At 38.4% G+C, this 20,100-nt stretch overlaps 1 protein-coding gene across 2 annotated transcripts in view; it reads left to right on the forward strand.

Moving 5' to 3' along the window:
* The window catches only part of CMC1 (C-X9-C motif containing 1), a 77,815-nt gene that overhangs the window by 15,637 nt on the left and 42,078 nt on the right, over window positions 1-20,100 (forward strand). For both annotated transcript variants that reach the window (XM_033212869.1, XM_033212868.1), the window contains exon 2: window positions 3,639-3,728. In XM_033212869.1, the coding sequence (XP_033068760.1) occupies window positions 3,639-3,728 (90 nt within the window). The remainder of the gene's footprint in view (window positions 1-3,638; window positions 3,729-20,100) is intronic.

Below are 20,100 nucleotides of genomic sequence, written 5' to 3' on the forward strand. Positions count from 1 at the left end.
CAGTACTGTTAACTAGATTATAGACCTTTTCAGTTTCACATGTACTCATATGTGTGTGTATATAATTCTGTGTAATTTTATACCATGTTTCTTTTTTTATAGGGAAAGCGTTCAGAGTTTTACTATTTTTTTTTTTTTTTTTTTAGAGGCGGAGTCTCGCTCTGTCGCCCGGACTGGAGTGCAGTGGCCAGATCTCAGCTCACTGCAAGCTCCGCCTCCCGGGTTTCCGCCATTCTCCTGCCTCAGCCTCCCGAGTAGCTGGGACTACAGGCGCCCGCCACCTCGCCCGGCTAGTTTTTGTATTTTTAGTAGAGACGGGGTTTCACCGTATTAGCCAGGATGGTCTCGATCTCCTGACCTCGTGAGAGTTTTACTATTAAATATGATGTAAGCTAGAGGATTTTTTGTAGATGCCCTTCATTAAAGAAGTTCCCTTCTGTTCCAAGTATACTGATTTTGTTTTTTATGAATGCCTGTAGAATTTTGTCCAATTTTTTGGCATCAATCAATATGATTATATGGTTTTCCTTTTTTAGTCTGTTAATATATCTGATGGATTACATGGGTTGAATTTCTAATGGTGAACCACCCTTGCCTCCCTGGAATAAATCCAACTTTGTTGTTATGTATCTTTCTTTTTATGTATTGCTGGGTTGGATTTGTTAATATTTTGTTGAGGATTTTTGCATCTGTGTTCATGAGGCATAGTGGTCTGTGGATTTTGTGGGTATGTGTATGTGTTTTGTAAATATCGTTCTTGCTTTTAGTATCAAGGTATCTGTGCCTTCTTGGGAGAGTTTTGGTTGTTTTGTGTTTTTTTAAAAGAATGTGTTCATTTCATTCTAGTTGTCAGGTTCATTGGCCTAAATTTGTTCATAATATTCCCTTATTATTTAAAAATATTTATCATTTCTGATGTTTGAAATTTGTAACCTTACTCTGGCTAGTGGTTTATAAATTTTATTAATCTGATCCTCTCAACCAGCTTTAATTTCATTGTTTTTTTTTTCTTTTATTTGTGTGGTATTCTTTATTTCATTGATTTATATTTTGATATTTATCATTTCCTCTTTTGCTTGCTTTGTGTTCATTTTACCCTTTTTCTGGTTTCTCAAGGTAGAAACTTAAGTTGATATAAGACCTTTTTTCATTTACTAGATAGGTTTTTAGTGCTACAAATTTCCTGCCAAGTACAGTTTTAGCTGGATTACGTAAATTTTGATATATTGGTTTTATTTTCATTCATACCAAAATACTGTCTTATTTCCTTTTTGACATTTTCTTAGATCCATGGGTTATTTAAAAGTGTGTTATGTAGCTTACAAATATTTGGAGATTATCCAGAGATCTGTTATTGGTTGCTAATTTAATTACTTTGGTGTCAGGGAACATAGTTTGTAGGGCTTGAATTCTTTCAGATTTATTGAGGTTTGTTTTATAGCCACAGTATGGTTTATTTTAGTAGATGTTCTACTGTTATTAGGTATTCTATAAATGTTAGTTAGGTCAAGTTAGTCGATAATGTTGTTCAAGTACTTCACAGTTTTAACAAATTTAAATATATGTTTTTGTAATATGATTTATATATTTTACGTTTGTATATCATGTGTTCAGTTTTTTTTTTTCTGTCAGAGCATATTCTCTGTTACATTTTGTGAGACATTTTATTTTACAAAGAAGGTTACAAAATATCTCCCATCGTTCATGCTTTTCTGTAATGTGATTTTGTTACCAAGAATGGAATCTGATTTCCTTCCACTTGAATGTGGGCTATCCTTAATGACTTGGAATCAGTATAGTGCAGCATGAACGAATGCTGTTGCATGGCTCCAGGTAGAGAGGCCATTGGTAGATGTTCTGGTTTACAGTCCTAGCTGAGCACTTCTTTTGGCCATTCCAGGCCAGGTGTCAGATACATATATGAAAAAGGAAGTAATTTTGGAAGTAAGTCCTCCAGCCCCAGCTTTTGTAGCTGTTGAAACCAACACCAGAACCACCAGAACTTTGAGTCTTCCCAGATCAGACCCCTCTGACCAATAGTTTATTGTTTATTGTTCATATCACTAAATTCGATTAGTGGTTGTTGTTGCACATAGTAGTCATTCCCCAGTATACACAGGGGATTGGTTTCAGGAGCACCCATATTTACCACAACCTGTACATTCTCAGAGAAGTCGCACCATGGGCCCCTCAGAACCCAGGTGTATGAAAAGTCGGCCTGAAAAGTTGGTATACCATATAGGTTTGTATCTCCAAAATACTGTATTTTCAGTATGCATTTGATTGGACAATATCTGAGTGTTAAGTGGACCTCCACGGTTCAAACCCATGTTGTTAAAGGATCAACTGTAACAAGGAGATTACTTCTTTTTCTCTAGGGTTTGAAGGTGGTAAGCATTTTAGTTCCTATATATCTGAATGTTCTTAACCTCACTCATAATTGGTAGTTTAAAGACTCTAGAATTCTTCATAATTCTGTCTCAGAACTTGGAAGTTATTTCTCCATTGTCTTGTTGCATCATGTCTTGCTAGTGAGCCATGACGTAAATCTGATTCTCATTCTTTTATGTAGGCAGTGTTTATTCCCTTTTGAAGCTTTTAGGATTCTGGGGTTTCAGACATGGTCCATTGCTGTCTGAGGACTCAAGTCTTTGTATTTGCCTCAGTATATTTATTATACTTCATAATAATCTAAAATCTTCTTTCCTGTATTCTTTCAATGGGAAACTGTCTGGTCTTTTGGGGATAAATAGCTATATATACCTTTTTCACCCATGACCTGAAGGCAGCAGAGGAGGTGACCATTTGGCTCCTATTGAGTCACTTTAATTAATAACTGTTTAGTTTCCTCCAGGGAAGTTTTCTTGCTTTCCATATTTGCTGCTTCAGAGCATGGAGCAGCGCCCACTTTTGGCATGTGTTTTTTTCCTGGACACTGTATAGCAATATGATTACCTCATTTAATCTGATCTAATCTGCCCTTTTATCTTTCAGAGATTCCTCATCGTTTTTGGTTCACTGAAGACACTTATCCCTTGTTTATTTTTCAGGACTCTCTTAGCATTTAAGGAGCAGGTGGGACTCTAGAGCAGGTGTTCAATTTGCCATTTTAGTTCAATTGTAGAAGTTGTGTTTAAAATGCACAGAAATCACATACGCTTTGTTTTCATATGGACTTGCAGTTCCACCTTTTCTTTTGCTAGTTCTTTTTTAGGCTACTCTTACTGCTAGGTAGAAAAACTGCTTGGGTGTCTCTTAATCTTGTATCTCTTCATCTATTCTTGGATCTCAGTATCAGTGAAAATCCTCTTTTGTGGATTATATTAATAAGGGAATGATGATTTAGATGCCAACTTTGACAAGACTGCATGGAATCTGTTATAAAGTAAAAATGTCGTAGTATAGTTTGCAGAAATTTTAAGAAACATGTTGCTTGTATTCCTCACATTTTTGTTGCTGTATATAAAAATCATTGCAAATATGATGATTTTCAATGACTAAAATAATCACGATTTCATAAGATTGTAAGTTTTGAGTATATTTGCATAGGCTTTTAAGTAAACCAGAGTCTTATTTTTCCTTTAATCTGGTGATTTGCTTGAGACTTTATTAAAGAAAGATCTTTTTTTTTTTTTCAGACCAGCATCTCAGACATGTTGAAAAAGATATTTTGATCCCTAAAATAATGAGAGAAAAGGCCAAAGAGAGGTGTTCTGAACAAGTTCAAGGTAAGATTCAAATATTCATGTAAAGATCAAATTTATTTTTAATAATATGATCTGAATTTAATCCTTAGCCCCAGAATCAAGTAGTCAATGAATTAATATGTATGAATTGCTTCTCACCCTTTTGCTGAAATACCAGTATTTCAGCTTTCAGAACTTCCAGTGATGTTCAATTCATTTACAGATTAAAAATATTTCCCGAAATTACTAGTAAAAAACATCTTTTTTTTTTTTTTACCCTCAGAGGTACAGTTATATCCATAGAAAAACTTGGTATGAGTAATTTGGAGAAACAAGTTATTCTGATGATTTTTATAGGGGAGGAAGAAACATCAGATCTATCCTATATCTGTGATTTTCTTTGGTGTCATTACTGAATTGTTAATAGAATCCCGATAGGACTTACAGTGAGTCTGGGGTTTTTGTTTTGTTTTACGTTTCCAAGTGGAAGATATTTATGTAACTACGTAAACTAGACAGCTACACATGTATGTTTTCTTTGGAAAATGTTTTAACATGAAATACTCCTGTAGATCTAGAGACATCAGTGATTAATGTGCAATATTCTAGTGAAACATGTAAACAAAGCAGTGAAAGGTAAAAAGTGAGGCCATAATACATTTGTAAATGATGAGTTATTAGAAAAGCACATGGCAATATTACTGTAGAAATATCTTTAAAAAAAATTCTACCTCTTGGAAGGGCCATGAAAAAGAAGTAACAAAATTTTATGGACATAGGCTATTTTCCTGGCTTTACTTCTTCAGTTTCTGTGTGGTCATCTTTGTTGAGGGAACACAATAATTTTTAGTGAGGGTGATGGGCTGCACTTCCACTGCAAGCTTCTCTACAGGGGAGCAGAGCTGTGTCAACTCTAATTTCAGGACTGGGTCAATAACATTTGGATACTAGGAATGCTTTTGTTCCCTTCCCTGTCCTCTGCCCTTAGAGAGGACCTTTGCAATTGATGAGTGGAGGCAGTAAAATAAGAGTAGTTCTTTGAACTCAACAATGTGTGATGGTCATTTTTGTTTCTTCAGTAACTTATTATGACCTATCCATTTTAAAACTCATATAAATAACCATCCTATGGTTTTACTCTTGCTTTCCTGTGAATTAGCTTAATAGTTTAATCAGAGTACCTTTCTTTAACACCTACCCCCAGGTGTCTTGAGAAGTCAACCTATAGACACCTGCAAGTAGTGCATGTATGGCATTGGCAGGTGTCATGTTTATGGTCACAAGAGGTACAATCTGCACATTCCTCATAGAACTTAAAAAATGTATATCCTGATTCAGGTGAGGGGAGATAAAACTTAAAAACTCTATAATAAAGTTGTAGGGCTTTTTATTGCTAGGAAAATTTACTTATTACTGATATATCAGTCTGAAGTTATACATATAAGTTGTATTTATGCTGTCATGTAGCATATTATCTTTATACCTGGAATGAAAGAAAGCTAGCTAACTCAGTTACAGTTTAGATTTTACTGACATAATTCCAAGGAAAATGCAGAATGATTGTATGACTTTGGGTTTCAGAACTGTCTTTCATTGTCTCTTAGACAATGAAACTTTGTTTTTGGTTTTTGAAATGAAAGAGTAGAGTATAACTTTAAAATATTTATTTGTGTTACAAAACTAGTGTTTTATAATGGTACAGAAAATAAGTGTTTAATTTTCACTTCATCAAAAGTTGTTTAGGATGTTGATGTAGTTAAGTTTTTGCTGTTTCAATATAGTTAAGTTTTTGCTTTTTAAATATAGTTAAGTTTTCTGAAGACTGAAAGCATCTTAAAATCTGTGATTCATTTGGATTATTTAAATGTATTCATCTATATTAGAATGTAATAACATAATTTGAATTTCTTTTAGATAATTATATATTGATTTTTTAGGCCATGTGATTCAAAACAATGTTTTAGAATCTAAAATTGATGAGAGAATAAGAAGTCTATTTTCTAACCATATAAATTAGGAAATGATATACATTAGAATTATTCAAGCAGCAAAAGGAAACTTCATTTAAACTGAACAGTAAGACATAATTTAGAATCGGGACATTTCCATTGTAGTTTATTTACTGTTTATAGCTTTCGTTTTATTAAATAATTATAGGATTTTATGTAAAAGCATTATGTATGCCAATTGTATGGTTCTTAGATAAAAGATACAGGAATTTTAATAAGTGGTCTGACTTTCTGCTAAATGCCTAAAACATGATTATGTAGGAAAGCTTTTCCGTTAGATTTTTTTTTTTAAACGTCATTTCAACCCAGCTGATCATAAGAATTGGGTCAGACTGTCAGCAACTTAGGTTTGTGAAGGGAATGGAACAGCTTTTCCATGGACAAAGAGAAATGAAATCACTTTCAATGAAAGAAAGATGCCTCATTATAGTCACCAACAGCAGTTATTGACAGCTACACTTCCTATTAACAAGGAGCATTTAACTAAGAGTTTGGCTGTTGGATCTTTGGACTTGATCTAATTTGCTAGCATTAATTAGTTTCTTTTGAGCACAGACACTTGGTGCTCACAGCTATAGATCTGGAGGGCTAATTAGGATAGAAAATTGAACAGAATTGGGTAAGGCATTAACTTTCAACCATTACCAGCTGGGACACTGATAAAGACCACAGAGTCCAAATGTTACCTATTGATGTGAGGAGTACCCTAATGAATATCAATTTCAGCCAGGTTGCTATATTCTTACTAGTTGTCTCTTCATTATAATTTTTTAACCAGCTTACATTATACTCTCTTTATCTATACACCATTGGTTTCTACTTACTGTACACTGAATTAGTCTGAGTTGCATATTTCACCTAACGTTTAAATACAGTTAAAATTTGTCTTAAGCAGTAGATAACATTTAGAATGTTTCATCATTATATACCCTTGTAATTCTAAAATTTAATTTTAATCTGGAATTACATGATTCTAATTCTACAATGAATTTGTGTAAGTTCCAGTAATATGCCGTTCCAATATAATGAAAACTATAACGTAATACAAAAAATTTTTAGCTTTTGGGTGACAATTAGTTTTCATATTATTCAAATGGTGTCGACTTTTGAATCTTGGTCTTTATAAAATATATTTTTAATAATGTAAAGTAAGAAACACGAAAATATATGGTTTCTTTTTTTCCCCCTTTTTCTTTGAAATGGAGTCTCACTATGTTGTGCAGGCTGGTCTCCAACTGGGCTCAAACAAGTCTTCCGCCTTTGCCTCCCAAAGTACTGGGATTGCAGGCATGGACTACTGTGCCCGGCCTATGTTTCTTTTTTTTTTTTTTTTTTTTTGATATGGAGTCTCGCTCTGTCGCCCAGGCTGGAGTGCAGTGGCCAGATCTCAGCTCACTGCAAGCTCCGCCTCCCGGGTTTACGCCATTCTCTCGCCTCAGCCTCCCAAGTAGCTGGGACTACAGGCGCCCGCCATCTCGCCCGGCAATTTTTTTGTATTTTATTTAGTAGAGACGGGGTTTCACCGTGTTAGCCAGGATGGTCTCGATCTCCTGACCCCGTGATCCGCCCGTCTCGGCCTCCCAAAGTGCTGGGATTACAGGCTTGAGCCACCGCGCCCGGCCCTATGTTTCTTTTTGAAGAGAAGAATAGTGCTTAACACCTTTCCTTTTTGAACTTTGATTTGATTTGAAAAGGTGGCTTGACTTAGAGATTAGAAAGGAGAATCCTGATCTTGCTATTGGGGAAACTTTGACAAGATTATAAACTCTGTTGGTATCAAAAGAAAAGTTATTGATTTAAATATAAAATTTAATTTTATAGTATTCTTTCCTTGCTAATGATATTATTGGCAGTGAATAAAGCCACTAAAATAAATGACTGAAGTATACTGGTAGACAGTAACACAGTGAACACTGAGTACATTGGGAATGGAAGTGAAGGAAAACTCTAGAATGGCCAAATCGCTTTCTTACTTCCTCCCACTTTCCTCACCTTCCAAAAGCCAAAACAGTAATATCCCACCAACTGTAATGATGAAATCATTACTTTTTCTTGGATCTAGGAGTTAGCACCTTGTGTCTTAGGGAGATGGTTTGACAAACTCTGAATTTCAACTTTGTGTCTTTTTCTAGCTGTTTGACTTCACTAATTTAATGATTTATATTTTCTATGTTAGTAATGTTTAAAAATAATGTTTGCCGTATATAAGTAAAGTATGCATACTAGTATTATACATTTTTCTCTGTAAGAGGAAGAGTCACTGAATTATATAGTGTTTTGTAAAAATTCCTCATTATATTTCTTTGCTTTTTTGAAGTGCATAGTTGACATTTGCTATAAAGTCTCTATATTAGATAATGTCGTTTGCTTTAGAAATAATAAGAGCCTTTTCTCTTTTTTCCTTTTGCTGTCACAGGTAAAGACAAAAATATTTCGTCATCAGGGATGGGTTGGAACTTTCTTTAACCTAGCTGTATTCTTTTACTGACTCCTTTCATCCCTTGGGCCTTGTTTTCCCTTATTTTAATGTTCATTTTGTACTTATGTTGCAGTCTTTATGATCTGTTGTCCAATAAGTGAGATATAGCTCTGAAAGAATTATATAAAGTACAAGGAAGCATGGGTTATTTGTTTGTTTGAAACATCACAGAGCTGTAGGTAAATAACAAAGAAACTTGATAAAATACCCTGTTCTGTCAATCACACAGAACTGAAGTATGTTCTATTTTGTGAAATTCCAAAGATAAGTGAATAAACAAAAAAGAATCAAGTTAAGCATGCTTAGAATGTTCTTTAGGAAGTTTACAGGCAGATAATTAATTATCAAAACAACATTGAAATAGGTTGCAGAGCTGCAGACTATATACATGGTCAAAGTAATCAATCTTCTGTCCAACTGTGTTACTTGAAGCTGCCAAAAACCTGCCTTTTTATTTGTTGTTTGAGGTGTACCACTCTTATTACATATATTTTTGTCATTAACCAGTTCACTAGTATTAACTAATGCTAAAGTGGATATGCAACACATCTTGAGACTAGTTTGGATATATTAAAAGGAAAATAATCACTGCATATGATGAATAGCTGTTATACATGAGTATATTATACAGTCTAAGAAATACAAGTAGATATAAGGCACAGTTTTTGCACTTTGGATTTACACTGGACTATGTTATGGGTTCCCAAGACCACCATTGGATTGTTGATTCACTGGGAAGACTGACAGGACTCACTCAGCATATAATCCTATTCATAGCTAAAATTTATTACGGCAAAAAGATACAAAGCAAAATCAATAAAGGGAAAAGGCATATGCGAAAGTTCAGAAGAAACCATGGCACAAGCTCCACGAGTCTTCTCCTGGTAGAGTCACTCAGGGTGTGTGTGTCTCCAGCATTGGATTGTGAGAACACATGTGAAATGTTGTCTACCAGGGAGGCTCATTAGAGACTCAGTCCCCAGAATTTTTATTGAGAGTTGGTCATTTGGGAACCCTCTGCCTAACATGTACCAAAATTTCAGAGTCCCAGAAGGAAAGCAGGTGTTGAGCATAAACCATATTGTTTGCACAAACAGTTTGGGCACAGTGAGCCACTCTTATTAATTAGGAAATGGTGGGGACACTCCCAAGATCTGAGTTCTCCAATGCCACCTAAGGGCCAATCTTGCAAGCAAGCTTTTTAAGGATGGCAGTGTCATGCCTGCTATGTTAACTCTTTTCTGCACGTGGACATAATAAAAGTTACTTAGCAGTAACTATTTATGTATGCCTATCATGCCTGATGTTATGCCAATGGAATCATGAATAATAGGCTTATATCAATCATAAATACAGCTGAATTATTTTAAAAATAACTGAACAGGCCAGGCACAGTGGCTCAAACCTGTAATCCTAGCACTTTGGGAGGCCGAGATGGGCGGATCACGAGGTCAGGAGATTGAGACCATCCTGGCTAACCCAGTGAAACCCCATCTCTACTAAAAAATACAAAAAACTAGCCGGGCGAGGTGGCGGGCGCCTGTAGTCCCAGCTACTCGGGAGGCTGAGGCAGGAGAATGGTGTAAACCCGGGAGGCGGAGCTTGCAGTGAGCTGAGATCCGGCCACTGCACTCCAGCCTGGGCGACAGAGCGAGACTCCGTCTCCAAAAAAAAATAAATAAATAACTGAACAAAGTATATAGCAGTCCTTCTTAACTGTGGTTTCACTTTCCATGGTTTCAATTACCTGTGCTCAACTGAGGTTCTAATTTTATCATTTCATATCATCATCATAAGAAGGGTTGGTATAATAGGAAATTTATAGTACAATAAGATATTTTGAGAGAGACCACATTCACTTAACTTTTATTGTTATAAACATTCTATTTTATTAGTTGTTGCTGCTCTCTTACTGTGCCTAATTTATAAATCAGATTTTATCAGGGGTATGTATGTAGAGGAAATAAACATAGTACGTGTAGGATTTGGTAGCATCTGCAGTGTCAGGCATCCACTAGGGGGCTTGGAACGTATCCCCCATGCATAACAGGGACTACTGTACAATGGTTATTACTTACTGATCCAGTGGTTCTCAGTTGTATGTGTTAGCTCATATGCTCATTATCAGACTCAATAGCTTATTATGATTACCTTGTTTCTGAAAACAGGACAGTTTTGCAGTAAAACTGTAGTAGTTGGATATAAATACCCTTGAATAAAATGGCTAGTTTTCTTCTCACAGAGGAAGATGCAATGTATTTCGTTTTAGAAGTAAATGAAATTTTACTTCTAAGTTCTGGGATACACATGCAAGATGTACAGGTTTGTTACATAGGTAAACTTGTGCTATGGTGGTTTGCTGCACCTATCAACCCATCACCTAGGTTTCTTTTTTTTTTTTTCCTTTGAAACCGAGTCTCTCTCTGTTGCCCAAGCTGGAGGGCAGTGGTGCAATCTCAGCTCACTGCAACCACTGCCTCCTGGGTTCAAGTGATTCCCCTGCCTCAGCCTCCCAAGTAACTAGGACTACAGGAGCACACCATGACGCTGGCTAATTTTTATATTCTTAGTAGAGATGGGCTTTCGCCATGTTGGCCAGTCTGGTCTCAAACTCCTGACCTCAGGTGATATGCCCACTTTGGCCTCCCAAGTCCTGCGACTGCAGGTGTGAGCCACTGCACCTGGCCAATCCATCACCTAAGTATTAAGCCCAGCATGCATTAGCTGTGTATCCTGATGCTTTCCTTCCCTCCCTGCCCCCAGCAGACCCCCTCCCTGTGTCCATGTGTTCTCATTGTTCAGCTCCCACTTACAAGTGAGATCATGTGGTGATTGGTTTTCTGTTCCTGCGTTAGTTTGCTGAAGATAATGACTTCCAACTTCATCCATGTCCCTGCATCTATGTCCCTCGTTCCTTTTTATAGCTGCATAGTATTCCATGGTGTATATGTGCCACATTTTCTTTATCTGGTCTATCACGGATGGGCATTTGGGCTGATTCCATGTCTTTGCTATTGTGAATAGTGCTGCAATGAACATACGCGTGCATATATCTTTATAATAAAATGATTTATATTCCTTTAGGTATATACCCAGTAATGGGATTGCTGGGTCAGATGGTGTTTCTGGTTTTAGGTCTTTGAGGAATCACCACACTGTCTTCCACAGTGGTTGAACTAATTTACATTCCCACCAACAGTATAAAAGTGTTTCTATTTCTCCACAGCCTCACCGCATCTGTTGTTTCTTAACTTTTTAATAATTGCCATTCTGACTGGCAAGAGATGGTATCTTATTGTGATTTTGATTTGCATTTCTTCAATGACCAGTGATGAGCTTTTTTTCATGTTCATTGGCAGCATAAATGTCTTGAAAAGTGTCTGTTCATGCCCTTTGCCCACTTTTTAATTGAGTTGTTTGTTTTTTCTTGTAAATTTGTTTAAGTTTGTAGCTTCTGGATATTAGACCTTTGTTAGATGGATAGATTGCCAAAATTTTCTCCCATTCTTTAGGTTGTCTGTTCACGCTGATGATAGTTTCCTTTGCTATGTAGAAACTCTTTATTTTAACAAGATCCCATTTGTCAATTTTTGCTTTTGTTGCAATTGGTTTTAGCATTTTTGTCATGAAATCTTTGCCCGTGCCTATGTCCTGAATGGTATTGCCTAGATTTTCTTTTTTTTTCTTTTTTTTGAGACAGAGTCTTGTTCTTTCACCCAGGCAGGAGTGCAGTGGTGTGATCTCAGCTCACTGCAACCTCTGCCTCCTGGGTTCACGCCATTCTCCTGCCTCAGCCTCCTGAGTAGCTGGGACTACAGGTGCCCACCACCACGCCTGGCTAATTTTTTGTATTTTTAGTAGAGACAGGGTTTCACCATGTTAGCCAGGATGGTCTCGATCTCCTGACCTTGTGATCCTCCTGCCTCGGCTTCCCAAGGTGTTGGGATTACAGGTCTAATTACGCATGAGCCACTGCGCCCGGCCTAGATTTTCTTCTAGTATATAGTTTTGGGTTTTACATTTACGTCTTTAATCCATCTTGAGTTCATTTCTTTGAGACGGAGTTTTACTCTTGTTGCCCAAGCTGGAGTGCAATGGCATGATCTCGACTCACTGCAACCTCTGCCTCCCAGGTTCAAGCGATTCTCCTGCCTCAGCCTCCCGAGTAGCTGGGATTACAGGCATGTGCCACTATACCCAGGTAATTTTTTGTATTTCTAGTAGAGATGGGGTTTCACCACGTTGGCAGGCCGGTCTTGAACTCGTGACCTTGTGATTCTCCCACCTTGGCCTCCCAAAATGCTGGGATTACAGGTGTGAGCTACCACGCCCAACCGAGTTAATTTTTTTTCTTTTTTTCTTTCTTTTTTTTTGAGATGGAGTCTCACTCTGTTGCTTAGGCTGTAGTGCAGTGGCATGATCTCGGCTCACTGCAGCCTCTGCCTCCTGGGTTCCAGTGATTCTCCAGCCTCAGCCTCCTAAGTAGCTGGGACTACAGGCATGCGCCACCACACCCAGCTAATTTTTATATTTTAATAGGGATGGTGTTTCACCATATTGACCAGGCTGGTCTAGAACTTCTGACCTCAAGTGATCCACCCGCCTCAGCCTCCCAGTTGAGTTAATTTTTGTATAAGGTGTAAGGAAGGGGTCCAGTTTCAGTTTTCTGCATATGGCTAGCCAGTTCTCCCAGCACCATTTATTAAATCGGGAATCCTTTCCCCATTGCTTGTTTTTGTCGGGTTTGTCGAAGATCAGATAGTTGTAGATGTGCAGTCTTATTTCTGAGTTCTCTATTATGTTTCATTGGTCTATGTGTCTGTTTTTGTACCAGAACCGTGCTGTTTTGGTTACTGTAACCTTGTAGTGTAGTTTGAAGTCAGATAGCATGATGCCTCCACCTTTGTTCTTTTTGCTTAGGATTGCCTTGGCTATACGGGCTCTTTTTTGGTTCCACATGAATGTTAAAATAGTTTGTTCTAATTCTGTGAAGTTTTTCTAATTCTGAATTCTAGTGGATGCTTAACAATGGTAGTTTAATGGGAATAGCATTGTATCTATAAATTACTTTGGGCAGTGTGGCCATTTTCACGATATTGATTCTTCCTATCCATGAGATGGAATGTTTTTCCATTTGTGTCCTCTTTGATTTCCTTGAGCAGTGGCTTGTAGTTCTCCTTGAAAAGGTCCTTCACTTTCCTTGTAAGCTGTATTCCTAGGTATTTTATTCTCTTTGTAGCAATTGTGAATGGGAGTTCATTCATGATTTGGCTCTGTGCTTGTCTATTGTTGGTGTATAGGAATGCTTGTGATTTTTGCATATTGATTTTTGTATCCTGAGACTTTGCTGAAATTGCTTATCAACTTAACGAGCCTTTGGGCTGAGACAGTGGGGTTTTCTAGATATAGGATCATGTCATCTGTAAACAGAGACAGTTTCACTTCCTGTCTTCCTATTTGAATAACTTTTATTTCTTTTTCTTGCCTGATTGCCCTGGCCACAACTTCCAATACTGTGTTGAAAAGAAGTGGTGAGAGAGGGCATCTTTGTCTTGTGTTTGTTTTCAAGGGGAATGCTTTCAGCTTTTGCTCATTCAGTATGATATTGACTGTGGGTTTGTCATGAATGACTTTTATTACTTTGAGGTATGTTCCATCAATACCTAGTTTATTGACAGTTTTTAACATGAAGGGATGTTGAATTTTATTGAAAGTCTTTTTTTGCATCTATTGAGATAATCATGTAGTTTTGGTCTTTAGTTCTTGTTATGTAAAGAATTGGTTTATCGATTTGCATGTGTTGAACCAGCCTTGCATCCCAGAGATGAAGGTGACTTCATCATGGTGGATAAGCATCTTGATGTGCTGCTGGATTTGGTTTGCCAGTATTTTAATGAGGATTTTCACATTGATCTTCATCAGGTATATTGTCCTGAAGTTTTTGAAGTTTTCCTTCTTTTTTTTTTGAAATGGAGTCTTGCAATGTCACCCAGGTTGGAGTGCAGTGGCATGATCTCATCTCGCTGCAAACTCCATCCCCCAGGTTCAATCGATTATCCTTGCCTCAGCCTCCCACGTAGCTGGGATTACAGGTGCCCACCACCACTCCTGGCTAATTTTTTGTGTTTTTAGTAGAAATGGGGTTTCACTATGTTGGCCAGGCTGGTCTCACACTCCTGACCTCGTGATCCACCCACCTTGGCCTCCCAAAGTGCTGGGATTACAGGTGTGAGCCACCACGCCCAGCCTTCTTTTTTTTGTTGTATCTCTGACAGATTTTGGTATCAGGATGATGCTGGCCTCATAAAATGAGTTAGAGAGGAGTCCCACCTCTTCAGTTGTTTGGAATAGTTTCGGAAAAAATGGTACCAGCTCCTCTTTGTACCTCTGGTAGAATCAACTGTAAAACCGCCTGATCCTGGGCTTTTTTTTTGGTTGGTATGCTACTTATCACTGCTTCAATTTCAGAACTTGTTATTGTTTTTTGTTGTGAGCATTTAGTGCTATCAATTTCCCTCTGAACACTGCTTTAGCTGCACCCCAGAGATTCTGGTATGTGGTCTTTTTCTTCTCATTGGTTTCAAAGAACTTATTTATTTCTGCCTTGATTTCATTGTTTACCCAGGAGCCATTCAGGAACAAGTTGTTCAGTTTCCATTTAGTTGTGTGGTTTTTAATGAATTTCTTAATCTTGAGTTCTAATTTGGTCCGAGAGACTGTTTGTTAAGATTTCAGTTATTTTCCGTTTGCTGAGGAATGTTTTACTTCCCAATTATGTGACAGATTTTAGAGTAAGTGTATTTGGTGATGAGAAGAATGTATATTCTGTTGATCTGGGGTGGAGAGTTCTGTAGATCACTGTCAGGTTCACTTGATCCAGAGCTGGGTTAAAGTCCTGAATATCTTTGTTAATTTTCTGTGTCGATGATCTGTCTAATATTTAGAGTGTTAAAGTCTCTCACTATTATTGTGTGGGAGTCTAACTCTCTTTGTAGGTTTCTAAGAGCTTGCTTTATGAATCTGGGTCCTCCTATTTGGGTGTATATATATTTAGGATAATTAGCTCTTCTTGTTGAATGGATCCCTGTACCATTATGCAATGCCCTTCTTCGTCTTCTTTGATCTTTTTGGTTTAAAGTCTTTTGACAGAAAGTAGGATTGCAACTTCTGCATTTTTCTGCTTTCCATTTGTTTGGTAAATTGTCCTCCATTCCTTTATTTTGAGCCTATACGTGCCTTGGCATATGAAGTGGGTCTCTTGAATACAGCACACTAATGGGTCTTGACTCTATCCAGCTTGCCATTCTGTGTCTTTTAATTGGGGGCATTTAGCCCATTTACATTTAAGGTTAATATTTTTATACGTGAATTTGGTCCTGCCATCATGATGCTAGCTGGTTATTTTGCTGACTTGTTGATGTGGTTGCTTCATAGTGTCATTGGTCTTTGTACTAAAGTGTTTTTTTCTTTTCTTTTCTTTTTTTTGTTTGTTTGTTTGTAGTGGCTAGTAACAGATTTTCCTTTCCATATTTAGTGCTTCCTTCAGGAGATCTTGCAAGACAAGTCTGGTGGTGATGAATTCCCCCAGCATTTGCTTGTCTGAAAAGAATCTTGTTTCTCCTTTGCCCAGGAAGCTTAGTTTGGCCAGATATGAAATTCTGTGTTGGAAATTCTTTTCTTTAAGAGTATGGAAGGCCCAGTCTCTTCTGGTTTGTAAGGTTTTTGCTGAGAGGTCCACTGTTAGTCTGATGGGCTTCCCTTTTTAGGTGGTCTGGCCTTTCTCTCTGGCTGCTCATAATATTTTTCCTTCATTTCAACCTTGGAGAATCTGATGATTATGCATCTTGGGGTTGATCTCCTTGTGGAGTATCTTACTGTGGTTCTCTGAATTTCCCTAGTTTGAATGTCTGTCTTGCTCTGTTGGGGAAGTTCTCCTGGATGATATCCTGAAGTGTGTTTTCCATCTTGTTTCCATACTCCCTGTCTCTTTGAGGTACCTCAATCAGTCATAGGTTCGGTCTTTTTACATAATCCCATAGTTCTTGGAGGTTTTGTTTATTCCTTTTCATTCTGTTTTCTCTGATCTTGTCTGCCTGTCTTACTTCAGAAAGATAGTCTTCAAGCTCCGAAATTCTTTCTTTCAGCTATTTATACTTATTGCAAGTTCTCAGGTTGTGTTTTTCAGCTCCATCAGGTTCTTTATATTCCTTTCTAAATTGGTTATTCTGGTTAACAGGTCCTGCAATGTTTTATCATGGTCCTTAGCTTCTTTGCATTGAGTTAGAACATGCTCCTTTACCCCAGTGAAGTTTGTTATTGCCCATCTTCTGAAGCCTACTTCTGTCATTTCATCCATCTCAGCCTCAGCCCCAGTTCTGTGCCCTTGCTAGAGAGGTGTTGCGATCATTTGGAGGAGAAGAGGCACTCTGGGTTTTTGAGTTTTCAGTGTTTTTTACTTGATTCTTTCTCATTTTCATGAGTTTATCTAGCTTCAGTCTTTGATGTCCTTTGGATGGGGTTTTTGTGAGGACTTTTTTGTTGATGCTGTTATGCTGTGTTCATTGTTACTGCTATTTTTTGTTTTTTTTTTTACAGCCCTCTTCTGTAGGGCTGTTGTGGTTTGCTGGGAGTCTGCTTCAGACCCTAGTTACCTGGTTCCCTCATGCATCTGAAGGTGTCACCAGTGGAGGTTGCAGAACAGCAAAGAGGGCTGCCTGCTTCTTCCTCTGGGATCTTGGTCTCAGAGGGGCACTGACCTGATGCCAGTGGGAACGCTTCTGTATAAGGTGTCTGGCAACCCACTGTTCGGGTCCCACCCAGTCAGGACACACAGGATCAGGGACCCATTTAACAAAGCACTCTGGCTGTCCCTTGGCTCAGGGCGTATGCTGCTCTAGGGGGAATCCTACTCGTCTGGACTGCCCCAATTTCTCAGAGCCAGCAGGGGAAAGACTAAGTCTGCTGATCTGAGGAGATCGTAGCCTTTCTGTCCCCAGGGTCTCCATCCCAGGGAGATCAGAGGTCTGTCCATAAACCCCTGACTGGAACTGCTGAAATTCCCGCTGGGAGACCCTATCCAGTGAGGAGAGATGCATCCGGGTTTGAACTAAAGAGGCAGTCTGGCCCCTGTCTGCTGTCCCGACCTGCAGGACAGTCGAACGAACCCTGGAAGGGGGAGTGAGAATGGAGGAGACAAGAAAACACGAGAAATGGAGACAAGACAAATAGCCTGATCAAGTCTCGTTTAATGGTGGCAGTGCAATGCCTTATATAGGCTGGCAGAGGAAGAGGTTGGGCCAGGGCGGTGACAGGAGGCTGGGTTTACTCAAATTACAATTGCGCATGCGCCATGGGTTTGTAATTTTCCCGGGTGCGGGATCGCGCCTGCGCCGTAGGCTGCATATCTTCCTGGGCAGGAAAAATGTTTGCGCACCCGCGGGAAAGGTTTAGGCGCGCGCGGGAAGGGTTTAGGCGCGCGTGGGAAGGGTTTAGGCGCGCGTGGGGAAGGTTTGTAATAAAGAACCCGGAAATGTGCCGTCTTGTCTCCGCTTTGCAGAGATCAAGCAACAGAGGTCGGCTAATTCCGGGCCTCATGGCTCCGGACAGTCTGCCACAGCCACTGTGCTCTGCTGTGGGAAATTCCTCCTGGGTCCAAACCACCCAGTCTCCCTGGCACCGACAGGGGAAAATGGCAGACCGGAGCTGCAGTGATGGCTGTCGCCGCTCCTTCTGGGAGTTCGGTAGTCTTCGGCAGCAGCCATCATCTGCAGTAATGGCAGCCACCCCTCTCCCCGGGAACTCAGTATTTTTAGGCAGTCTCCAACCGAGCGGTCCGGAGAATCTGCACAGCTCTGTGCTTGGGACCCAAGGCCTTGGTAGTGTGGGCTCACGAGGGGATCTCCTGATCCACGGGTTGCAGACATCCATGGAAAAAGTGTAGTTTTCCAGGCGGGATAGCATAATCACTCACCGTCTCCCTTGGCTGGGGATGGGAGCTTTACACTGTGCGGCTCCTGGGTGGGCCGTTGTTCCTCTCTGCTCTCCCTGTTCTTTGTGGGTTACTCCAGCCACCTAGCCAGTCCCAGTGAGAAAACCTAGATACCTCAGTTGCCGGTGCAGGATTCACTCGCCCTTTTCGTTCTTGGTGGGAGCCTTCGACCGCAGCTGTCGCAGATGTTTCTAGTCAGCCATTTTGGCCCCTATGAAATATTTAAATGCTAAAAATTTAAATGACAAAATTAGTGAGAATTTTGTCAGGATGATGAATATAGTTTTTTAAACAACCAGTTTATGTAACTCATCTTTGAAGGTATAATTGTGTAAAAAATCTACATTTGAACACAAGTGCAAACAATTACATGTCTTGAAATTTTAAAATATTGTTAAAATGAATATATGTTATTATAAAAGTCATAGCGCTTTTACCAATACTTCATTAACAATATTTTAGGGTTCTAATCTACCTAGACATGAACTTTGAATTGTTTTGCTATAGTAGACTTAAATCCTTTTCTTTTATGATAAATTAATCTAAAATTAAATATGGCCTTCAAGCAGATGTGCTTATATATACAATCTGAGTAGAAGATCACACTTCACTTAAGTTACCTGATGATCCTGCAGTTGCAATTGACATTGGTAATCAGAGCCTGATGCTGGTAAACATTTTGCAAATACCCACAGATCATTATATTTTACTGAAATAGACACTTTTATAGGAATCTTGTATATCTGTTGGAAAAATAACAAAGGAGGCAATTTGGTTTGTACAAAACTCTGGAATGTATTAGACTTTCAGATTTAAAACCAGTTAATAATAATCAGCCCTTTTTGGAGGGGCTGGGGACAGAATTTGCTTTGAAGAGTAATGTACAAAAGAGATAAAAGCAGTTTTATTGTATTGGGCTTCATTTTGTTACGTTTACAGAGCCAGCACATGACAACAATGTGTGATTTTGATGAAGCAGATTTTAAATCAGAAGTTATAGGTGACAGTTGCAGCCTAGTATGTATCTCCTTTCTTTTTCTTTTTGTGGTTTTCTCTTTTGTGAGATAGAAAGTATAGAATAAATTCTAAGTCATATAAGTCAACAGTTTTAAAGAATAATGGTTTCTTACGATTTATTCAAATTTTCAGAATATTAATTAAATAAAAATGATAGCGATTTTATTCTGAGGCCCATAAACAAGTTTATCTGGTGTCACCTTTTAATACACTGGTTGTCTCCATTGTATTTACATTTGGTAATACTGTTTGCATATATTTTAGTGTTACCCAAATATTACATCACTAAAAATATAATTTTACAAAGCAAATAAAGAATTTTCTGATTCTTTTGAGCACTTGAACCTTAGTGTTGTGTGGAATGTAGTCATTTAAAATATTTATTATTCCCTGTATGTCACTTAGCATTTTATGAACAGTGAATAAAATAGACAAAAATCTTGAAAGTTATAAACGTTAGTGGTAGAGGGGAGGATAAATAATAAACATTATAAGTAAATATAAGTGCCTTGGAGAACAATAAATTTCAATAAGGTCAGTGGGGAGTGCTGGTGTTGAAAATGAGACTGCAGTTTTTAATAGGTGATCAGTATAGGTCTTAATGAGAAAGTGACGTGTGGACTAAATTCTTGAAGGAGGTGAAGGAGTGAGATAATGCAGATATCTCTGAGAAGAATGATCTTGGCAGAAGGAATATCATGTGCAAAGACCCTAAGGTGTAAGTGAAGCTGGCATGACTAAGGGACACCAAAAAGGTCACTGTGGTTAGGTTGGAATGAATGAGGGGTAGCGTGAATAGGGAGGAGTTCAGCAAAATGATTGGAGGCAGAATCTTTCAGGGTCTTCTAGGTACTGAGGACTTGTAGCTAGTAAGGAGAAAAATGGAAAGATGAAGATTGCTTTGACAATGAAAAGAGACAT

This window comes from Trachypithecus francoisi, unplaced genomic scaffold (assembly GCF_009764315.1).
Source record: "Trachypithecus francoisi isolate TF-2019V2 unplaced genomic scaffold, Tfra_2.0 Lachesis_group0, whole genome shotgun sequence".
Lineage (NCBI taxonomy): Eukaryota > Metazoa > Chordata > Mammalia > Primates > Cercopithecidae > Trachypithecus > Trachypithecus francoisi.